Genomic DNA, 10223 nt, shown 5'->3' on the forward strand with positions numbered 1-10223 from the left:
CATTATGGTCTACTTGCCTGGGTGAAACAACATCTTCCTTGAAGAAATACCTTTCCTTGACAAGAGCTGCCTCCAGAGCCTGAGGACTTGTGTTACTATTCCAATCATCTTGTCAATTCACCCTTCCCTAGAAAATGATCACAGCAGCTTGGCTTCCCTACCCTCTAATTCCCCATCACCAGCCCCATTATCCCAGGATCAGAGCAGCCAGGTGATAACATGCTTACCTGGATGATGGCTGAAATCTTTTTGCATATCCCACAGCTCACTCAGGGATAGGGATCAAGTGCCTCTTGTTTTGCCTCTTCCTCCTGTTCTTCTTATGACCCTACTCTGTCCCTCTTTACTAAACAAGCCATCTTTCCTGTGCATTTCTCTTCCTTTTTTGAGGGCCAAATACTACAGACAGGGGCTGGTCCTCTGGTTCAGCTGCATCACCCAGCCCTGGGGTGAGTAATCACAGTGCTTGCTGCCAGGGTTTGAGTGGCCACAGTGCCTGTCATGGGGGCTGGAGTAACTGCAAATAATTTTTTGATCCTAAACAAGAGCTGAACCATATTCAGCCACTTGCTGATTCCTACCAATAGGACCTTGCTGGTTCCAACATCCCAAGTGTATTCAAAATTTTCCTAATTCTTAAACTCTCTGGTGATTAGGCTGGAGAGGAAAGGGAAGCTGTGGGAAGATGTCTCTCCTCCATAGGCTGGTTGTCCAAGGAATATGGTAGAAGATGTAATTGTGAATAATTCCCAACAGGTGTCTCCCCACACACAGGTGAATGGCAGCGCTGAGACCCGACCAGGTGAACTCAAACAATACCCTGAGCCCTGCCCCGAAGGCAACAAACACAACAGGGAGCAGTAGTGCAAGCTGTGCTGGAGAACACAGCTCTGAGAGCAAACAAATCAACACTGAGACCAGTGGTTATTAAACCACGAGGAATGCTTGTAACAAACTTGTTCCAACATGCACTGGTCAGATCTGTTGTTAACTTCGAGTCCCAGGTTGGGTGCCAGAAAGGGCTGTTGTGGTTTAACCCCAGCTGGTAACTAAGCACCCTCCCTCACCCACCCCACTCCCAGGGGGACAAAGAGGATTGGAAAAAGGTAAAACCCAGGTAAGAACAGTTGAGATAAGAACAGTTTAATGTTTGAAATAAAGTAAAATATAATAATAATAGTAATAGTAATAATAATAGTAATAATAATAATAGAAGGAGAGAGAGAAAGGAGTAAAACTCAGAAAAAACAAGTGATGCTCGATACAATTGTTCAGCACCTGCTGACTGATGCCCAGCCCAGCCCTGAGCACTGACCAGTGCCTCCCAGACAATTTCCCCCCCCAGTTTGTCTACTGAGAATGACACTGTGTGGTGTGGAAGATCCCTTTGACAGTTTGGCTCAACTGTCCTGGCTCGCTCCTGCCTGGCTTCTTGTGCCCCTGCTCACTGGCAGAGTGTGGGAAACTGAAAAGTCCTTGACTTAGTGTAAGCACTACTTAACTAAAACAGCAGTGTTATCAATCTCATTCTCACACTAAATGCAAAACACAGCACTGTACCAGGTACTCAGAAGAAAATTATCCCAGCCGAAACCCAGACAGGAAGGCATCTTACCCAGACATCTCCATGGATGGTCCTTTAGCTTGACAGAGAAAAACAAAAACATCTATTAATAGGTAGTACAAGTAAAGAATTTAAAAGTAAAAATTAAAAACAAAAATCTAGTGATTGTCTACTCCTGTCAGAATAATTTCTCCTGGCTATGACAAAATTAATTACCTGATGTCTTTTATCCTGTTTATCTCCCAGGTCCCTTAACTCTCTTTCACAGAGAACCCTAGATCCCAAACCCCAGATTTTATCCTAGGCAACTGAAGCAATCTGGACATCCAAATGCTCCAAATTTTCCCAAACAATTTGCCATGTACAGCATATCACAGGATAAATCAGATTTACTTATTTTCTGAAATAACTAGATTTTAAAAAATACCTTAATGATAAAAGACAAATCCCTAAATGAAATTGTATTACAGAGTGGAAGAAAAAACCCTAATCCCATAAACTAATAATCTAACTTTGCTTCATGAGGACTAGAGAAGTAGCTCAATTGCACCTGAGTTGGGACCCCAAATCAAATTGTTACAGCTCTATAAGGGATCAGAAGCCTTCTCAGGCCCTGTCTGCCTCTACATTGCCTGAGACTGAATTTCAGACCTGGGACTGCGTGGGAACAGTGTCATTCTGGCCTGTATTTCATAACCTTTGCCTCCCTAGTGCCTGCCCAGCACTATTAGTTTTATGTTTCGCCCAATATGCTTGGAAAGCTTCAGCACATTTGCAGCCTAATTTTGGGTCACCTGGCATTTCTAAGTAGATTCTTTTAATTGTGTTTAGTCATCTCTGAAGCCTCACTCCCACAACCCTTTGCTGCTGAGACAAATGCAAGTTTAACTGTTTTACATTTGTCCCCAAACAAAGAGAAGGGAACCATTCATTACCCTTTTTCTTCTTACGCAAAAACCACCATAAAGCGACGGCTCCTGCTCCTGCCATGGCTGTTAGGACAAAAGCAGCAATGACTCCTTTCTGCCAAGCTGCTAAGATGACTGCAAATAAGAAAAACGTTTAAGAGAGTAGTTAAGTGATGGGTCAACACTTCCAAATTCTGCAGTTCCTGATCCTTCATTTTACTACACATCAACCTTCTAACACACTGGGGAAGATCTTGGAAGAGATTTGCGTGCCAAGCTCCCTAGAGAGCCTCTCCTTTGTGATCAAAAGCTCAATACATCAACAGCTTGTTTTAGTTTGCATCTTGCTCCTTTGGCTTTTGGGCATCCCCTAAATTTTTCTATGTAAGCTGGACAATCTCGGTTTATAGAGACATCTCTCTGTTTAACTTCTGACAGCAGTGGAACAAAAACCATTTGTAAGGTGGAATTAACCACTCCAGTAAGAGAGTTATACTTAGGAACTCTGAAATCAGACTCCCTCACCTATAAAGGTGACAGAAGAGGCATCAATTATCATTAATGAGCTCACCACTGATGGTTATTGGACGGCTCTTCACGTCCACGCTGGCTCGATTCGAAGCCACGCAATAATAGGTCCCTGTGTCCTTCCTCTTCATTGTTCTCTTGTGCCATATGGTTCTGTTTGAATATTCCCTTACTTGATGCAGAAGAACTTCATGATCAGTTTTTTTAAAAAACTTGAAGTCAATTGGCCAAGATCCTTCTTCCACAGAGCAGAGGAAAGCAGTATCACTGCCAATTTCTACTTCTCCAAACGGAAAACTGCCAAAACTGGCATCCCTGATTGGTACTACAGAGGAAAGCACAAAGAAAACAAATATTAGCACTGTTAGAAATAACTTTGATGACAAAATATTGTATTGCAGAAATGCTTGCTTTAATGCTTAGTTAAACGGAGACTGAATGCACAGTATTAATCTTTCTGAACAGCCTCTGCCAGACAGCATCCTCTAGCAAATATTTTTATACACCCAGAAATAGAGAGGGCCTGATAAAGAAACAAAGCAGACACAGGAAGAAATTATATCCATTCCACAGAGGTCAGTCAGTCTCTTTCCTTAAAATCCTTTGGATGCCACTCTGGCCCTAGCCTACAAATGATTTAATTTCCACAAATAATACACCCAGCAGTCCCATTGTGTAAATAATTATGGTGCAATTTATGTAGTTTTGCTTTCACAGTTGTGTAGAGTTGTGCTGTTTTATGCTAACTGTGTGGTAAGTGTATTCTAGTAACTTTTAATATACAATGGAGGATGTCAGGAGATAACAGATTGAGTTCTCCAAAGGCATAAGCAAATCCCAAATTTCAATGGTTACAGAGTATAGCAAACACAAGAGAGAAGTTACTTTACATTTGAACAAGTTGTAAGGTTATAAATAGTCAAACCATAGTTTTTAAGTCTGTTGGTTTACAAATGAAGTGTATGAGCATACATAGAACTAGGCTAGGAGTAGAGATTCAGCCTTTGTAATTACAGGGGTAGAAAATGGCTACACATTGTGGGATGCAAGACATGTAGAGTGTCAGCACCTTTGCAAAATGTTTGGGATATGTTTTGCTAAAATTCCCAAAGAAGAATTCTCTGGGAATATTATAAATGTGATTGGGGGAGGGCTATGGATAACACAAGGCAGATGTAAAGAAATCATTAAAGCAACACTGGTACAGAAGCAGAGGAAGGAAACCAGATTTGATATGAAAAGATGGTGGTCAAGCAAGCTGTATTTGTATTAGGAAGTGGATTCAGATATAAGACATGGGTAACTACAACTGAGCCTCTGACAGAGAGAATTGCTCTGGAACACAGAAGTCCTCTTCCAGATCTGGCACAGACAGAAAGGACACAATACAGAGAATTCAAAGTCACCACCTCACCAGTGGTGGATTGTAGAAGACTGGCCCACCATGCTCCAGAAAATTATCTTCTCTTCAGAACTTCTAAACAGTGCCACAATATATCCCAAACCACAGCTCTGACAGCTGGGATACACCAGTTCCAGCAAAGAAAAACCCACTTGTTAGAGGACTAAGATTATGCTTTGTGTTTGCTATTTTTATCTTGTTATTTTGTAATACCTTGACTTTACATCTCCTTGGATAAAACTCTGAAGAGTTTTATCGCCACTGTTAGTAAATGGTGGAACTGATGAATTTAGGGTGAGTCCTAAGGTGCTGTAGTGTGGGTGAATGCAGATCCTGTATTAAAAGCCCTGTTTGGGAGCTCAGCAAAAGGAGAGTGTGCAACAATCCAACTGACTCAGAAGAAATGCAACAATTCTGGATTTATCTGCTCAAGTCGTACACAACTCAGTGTCAAAACTCAGAAGGGAAACAGTCTATTAATGACAAATTTATCTTATTAAGACCAACACCGTTTGGGTTTAAACCAGGATGCAAATCTGAAAACTGCTTGGTAGAGAGAAATTACCTCTTCTTTTTCAAAGATCAAGAATTGACTTCTGCTCTGGTCCTGGACTACTCTGCTGTGACAGGCAACTATTTTAAGTCAAGTGAGTAAGAACTTGCAAACATTTCACATCTATTTTGCTTAGTCCACCATTTGCTGCTTTCAAAACTCTAAACATGACCTTAGACAAGAAGAAGAGTTAAACAGACTTACCTATCACTGTGATATTTACGATATTGCTAGTTTTCACACCACTGGAGTGATTGTTTCTAGCATCACATTTGTATCCTCCATTGTCATTTAGTCCAGTATCTTCATCCAAGAACGTAGCATATGTGTCATTAGTTACATTTTTCATAATTTCATCCCCTTTGTAGAATGTGAATGTTATTGGTGGTGTTCCCATTGCTGAATGACAGATTAATTGTAGAGGCTTCCCTAATACCACCTCTGGTGAACCGCTGGCAACTGAAAGAACTGGCTTGGAGACTGGAGCTAAAAGGTGAACAAAATTACACTGCATAAGGCCAAAAGACACAGTGTTATTTTGTAGAAAACATAAACATACAATATTTAGCTGGTTTGCACACACAGTCTATATTGGGAATTCTTCCTCATCAGTAGAATGGAAATGGGGGGACTTGAACAAATCAATAGTATAGATAACAGAACATATGTGACTTTAAATAAAGCAGCATACAGGGACAACATGAAGCAAAACAAGGAAAGGATCAGTGACACCGCGGTGGATCATCCAAACTCCAACCAAGGAACAAGTCTGCTCCTTGTATGACCTGAGAGGGACCATGCAGCTCCTCCTCAGGCCCTGCTCCAGCAGCACTGTGAACAATCCAGTTCATCCCTGTGACAGACTGGAGAAGCACTGAGCCTGTTCCAGGAGAGGGAAGGGAGCTCCAGTGAGTGTTCATAGCTGGTGAGCTGGTGAGGGGCTGTTTATAGCAATGAGCCCTTGGCTTTTCCAGAGCAGAGCCAACCAGACGACCTCTGGCTCTCCTGGCTTTCTGCCTGGAGGGGCAGGGGCAGGGATTCAAGGCAAACACTGACAGAACTTCAGATCAAAGTGAAAGTTTTGCTGAACATTCTTGGCCCCTGCAAATGGTAATGAATGAGAGTTTATCTGGTCCCTAGCAGAACCTAGGGACGAGCAGGAAACCAAACCAACTCCCTTCTCTGAGGGCCAGCCCTGGAAAATATGACTTGATTGTATCACAATACAGCAAATCCTCTGCAGCTAAAGCACATCCCACAGAAATGCATGCTGTAAGAACTAACAGACACCCTGCTAAGTTCATGGACTACAGACTGATTCTGTAAGTAGATGTAATTATTTGTAAGCTTCTGGTTTAGATCCTCCCCCTACCCTGGTGGTTCTAAACCTCTCTGTCAACTCACCATAAACATTGATCCTTACACGTTTGCTCTCCTTGACTATTCCTTTTACTTCAGCTTTGCAGGTGTAATTTCCAGTATCATTCACATTAACTTTAATTGTTAATTCTCTAGAATTCTTCAACAGGATGTCTCCACTGGGACTTTTCCGTACTATAGAGAAGTTGGCTCTCTGAAAACCATTAATGCTGCAACGCAACTTTAAATCCTTATTTTCATCCAACTTAGTCATAGAAGCAGACAGCGTTGGCTTGGGAAATAATTCTGCAAGAAAAAAAGAGATTCATGCAAAGTGAGCCTGGAAGAATATGACTACTGATCTCAAAGTATAGAGAATGAAGGACACACTGATAGTTTATAATTTGGGAACAAGACAATTGTGTTATTTTAACATTATTATATTTTCAGAATAGAAATTTAGCAATTACTTGAAACCACTTTTCACAGGTTGTTTGAGGATATTTTAGGTGGGAAGTATAGCTGGGCAAAAATCAGAAACTAAAATATAACTTGCCTTTAACTTACAGAAAATTTACACTTGGATCTGGAGTTACACTTGGATCCTGAATTCTGCCAAATTTAAATTTAAATATTAATACTTTGAGTAAAATCTAAGACAAACAGAGGTTTTACCTGACACAAAGACATTCAGTTTGGTGGTTTTAGACACCGCTCCTTGCTCCACCTTACACAGGTATTCACCACTGTCCTCTTGAGTAGCTACTGTAGAGTATTTCAAAGATTTCTTATCTCGTACACTGTTCAATATTGTCCTGTTTTTCTGAAAGATTATCTCAATGCCACGCATATCAGCTACCTCAGTTGAGCATTCAAATTCTATTTGGTCTCCCTCTGTAACGTTACTGGAGGAGGGCCTGGTGATCAGTTTGGGTTTTATAAACGGTTCTGCAAGAGAATACATATAAACACACAGATAGCTAGATATACATAGAAATATGGGACCCAATTTTATCTGCAGCAAGCTAAGAAATGTAAAAAGAAAAGTTAAGCAACTTACCCTTGACTGCAACAAGTGTGCTGTTGCTGTATTGTGATCTTTCCGATCCAGATCTTACTTGCCTCTTGCCATAGCAATCAAATTGTAAAATATTATCTCCCTCTTCGACATGAAATTCCACTTCAGAAAAATTTTGGTTTTTTTCAGGTACACGTTTTTCTTTAGCTGCTGAATTTGTCTTTATCTTCCGAAAAACAAACTCCAGAGGAGGCACTTCTTCTGGCAGCTCACAACGTAATTTCACAGCTTCACCCTCTGAAACTTCTTTTTTGTTAGCAGTCAGGATTGGCTTGGTCATTCCTTACAACAGAAACCAAGAAAAGAAACAGAACATTGCATATTCCTGAAATAAACAGTATCTTTGATGACTGTGGGAATGATTTATACTGATTAAAAGATGACCCCATAATTAATCAGTGCTGACAAATTCTTTCCAAGATGTTTTTCCAAGAGGAAAATGTCACCTGCAGTCAAGAGCATGTCTAGAAAGTGTGCAGATGGAGGTGCCTCTGTTCTCATAAGAGATGAAAGAACAAGACTGATACAACATTGTCTACAGAAGAGGCCGTGGCTGATGCTGGCTTTGGTGATGGCTCTCACACCCTGAGCATCCCCATATGTTATTTCCAGCATTTCCAGGAATCTCCCCACACCTCACCATGGTTATTGGGGTGGGCACAATTTTCACAAGCAATGCTTTCTCTAGTCTAGGGAACAGAGGCTCAGGAGAGTGGGGATGGTGGCACAGACTGTGTTCCTGACAGCACTGACCTGTTCTGGAGCCTTGGGCTCCTGATTAGTACCAAACCCTTCCAGTACTGTGATGCTGATGAATAAAACACACTTTTACTCTATATCAGTTTAGCACTGACTATGATTCATTCCCTGTAAGGTTCTCTCTCTGTGTCTCATCTGCCATGTCTGACAGAACACTCACCTGCTACCCAAACATCGATGGGGTTACTGAAACCCTTCTTTCCACCTGTTTGCACCATACATTCATACTCTCCTGTATCTGCAGATCTGGCCACAGGTATTTCATACCGAGCATCTTCTTTGTCTGATACAGTCATAAACACAAGCTTCCCATCCTTCAAAAATGTAAAATTATGCTTCAGCTGGAAATCAGTATTTTTGCTAATGTCAGCGTGGCAGATGATTGACATTGGAGCTCCATTCTTCACTTTGACGGACGGCTGAACCCTGATTTCAACTTTGTTGAAAGTAAAAACTTGATAGACAATAAAAAAGGAAAAGATATATTTATTTTAAATTAGTCCAACATAACACAGTTATCTCAAGCTGCTGCATTTAAATTACAAAAATTAATTAAAAGTTTACATAGGAATATTGTTATTTAAATTGATAAGTGCTTTTACAAATAAAGTTCATGGCACTATTTATATAAATATGTATGTGTATATAGAAATGTATGCACGTAGAAATATACTCATAGAAATATACATAGAAATATTTTTATAACCACAGCAAGAAAAATAATTTGTAGCTTAAATGTTCCAACTGTTAGACTCCTGGTATAATTGATATTTATATTCTCACATCTCAAGGAACAAGTATAGAAAAAGATGTATTAGTTCATTCGCTTTGTCTTCCTTTAGAACTTACACTTTTGGGCTATGCCCATTTTGGTCAGGATTTATATTAGAAATTGCATTAGATTGTATTAGAATTGTATTAGAAATTTGTACTAGATATGTGAATAGAAAAACTTTCCTACATCTAAAGAAGTCCCTTGTCCTGAACACTTCCCAGCTATTTAAAATGTGTCCTTGCTAGGGAGAGTCTGGGACATAAAATCAGTGAAAAGCTGCGAATTTCTTTGCATATGAATAATCCACATGACATCAAGGAGCAAACATTTCTCCCAGGTGATGGAAAAAAGGAAGCCTGCAGAATGTACGTGCTGGGAGCCAGCAGGATGATAAGAGTAAAGGTGTGCCTTTCAGAACACAATTTCTGAGCTCTGCTCAGACATGATCAATTCTTTTGCAAGACCAGGAGACAGTGCCCTTAACTTATATTCTATAATTTTATCCCTCCTTCCTTGTGGAAAAAAAAAAAGCTAATTTTCTGTCCCACCTCTTTTGTGGCTCAGTAAAGCAAATTACTCTAGGAAAGATTTCACCCAAACCTTTACTAAGGTATGAGCAGCACATCTCTGATTTAAACACTATACCAAGAAACACCAAATAAACCCCTTTTTTTTTATATAGCCAAATTTCATACTGAGCTATTTTATAGCAAATCTAAATAAACTCTGTTATAGATGTATACCAATTGAGGAATTAGTTAAATTAGTTATATTCAATTTCTACATAAAAACCCCCAGCAAAACAACAAAAATCCACTGTTCCCTACCGTTCGTCTGAGCATAAAGTTCTGAACCTGAGGGAAAAAAAAAGAAAAGAAATGTTATTTTCAAAGCTTACAGATTGAGGGACAGTAATGCAAAACTGTAAAAAGCCTCAACCAACCCCAGACAAACCAGAAACACAGGTATCCACCCAGAGATTTCGTTATCAAACTTACACTGCAAGAAAATCACCAGAAGAGCAAGATACATCTCGTTGCTGAAGAACAGACACTTTAGTTCCAAAATAAAACAATATTCATTATCAGAGGTGATGCCTCCAGGTACCCAAACCACGTTATGCTTTTTTCCCTTGTTGTTTTATGGAAACAGATAAAAATTTGCCATTAAAATTTGTGTTTTCCCAGATCTTCAGCAGAAACTGGCTGGATCAAGTAATCGTTCCCATTACTGGAAACTGGAAATGGCAAACAATGAGAATGTATCTGCTGCTCCCAGGCAGATTACTGGTCAGGAA

General features: G+C 40.1%; 1 protein-coding gene across 9 annotated transcripts in view; it reads right to left on the reverse strand.

The window, feature by feature from the left end:
• Positions 1 to 10223, reverse strand: part of PECAM1 (platelet and endothelial cell adhesion molecule 1) — a 31299-nt gene extending 21076 nt beyond the window's left edge. For all 9 annotated transcript variants that reach the window (XM_033076965.2, XM_033076963.2, XM_033076962.2 and 6 more), the window contains exons 1-10: positions 9925 to 10223; positions 9754 to 9780; positions 8312 to 8605; positions 7375 to 7674; positions 6990 to 7262; positions 6360 to 6620; positions 5160 to 5441; positions 3044 to 3325; positions 2500 to 2607; positions 1616 to 1643 (exon numbers count right to left, since the gene is read on the reverse strand). In XM_033076965.2, coding sequence (XP_032932856.1) covers positions 1616 to 1643; positions 2500 to 2607; positions 3044 to 3325; positions 5160 to 5441; positions 6360 to 6620; positions 6990 to 7262; positions 7375 to 7674; positions 8312 to 8605; positions 9754 to 9780; positions 9925 to 9958 — 1889 coding nt within the window. In that variant the 5' untranslated portion in view covers positions 9959 to 10223. The remainder of the gene's footprint in view (positions 1 to 1615; positions 1644 to 2499; positions 2608 to 3043; positions 3326 to 5159; positions 5442 to 6359; positions 6621 to 6989; positions 7263 to 7374; positions 7675 to 8311; positions 8606 to 9753; positions 9781 to 9924) is intronic.

Source organism: Catharus ustulatus, chromosome 20 (genome assembly GCF_009819885.2).
Source record: "Catharus ustulatus isolate bCatUst1 chromosome 20, bCatUst1.pri.v2, whole genome shotgun sequence".
NCBI classification, from domain to species: domain Eukaryota; kingdom Metazoa; phylum Chordata; class Aves; order Passeriformes; family Turdidae; genus Catharus; species Catharus ustulatus.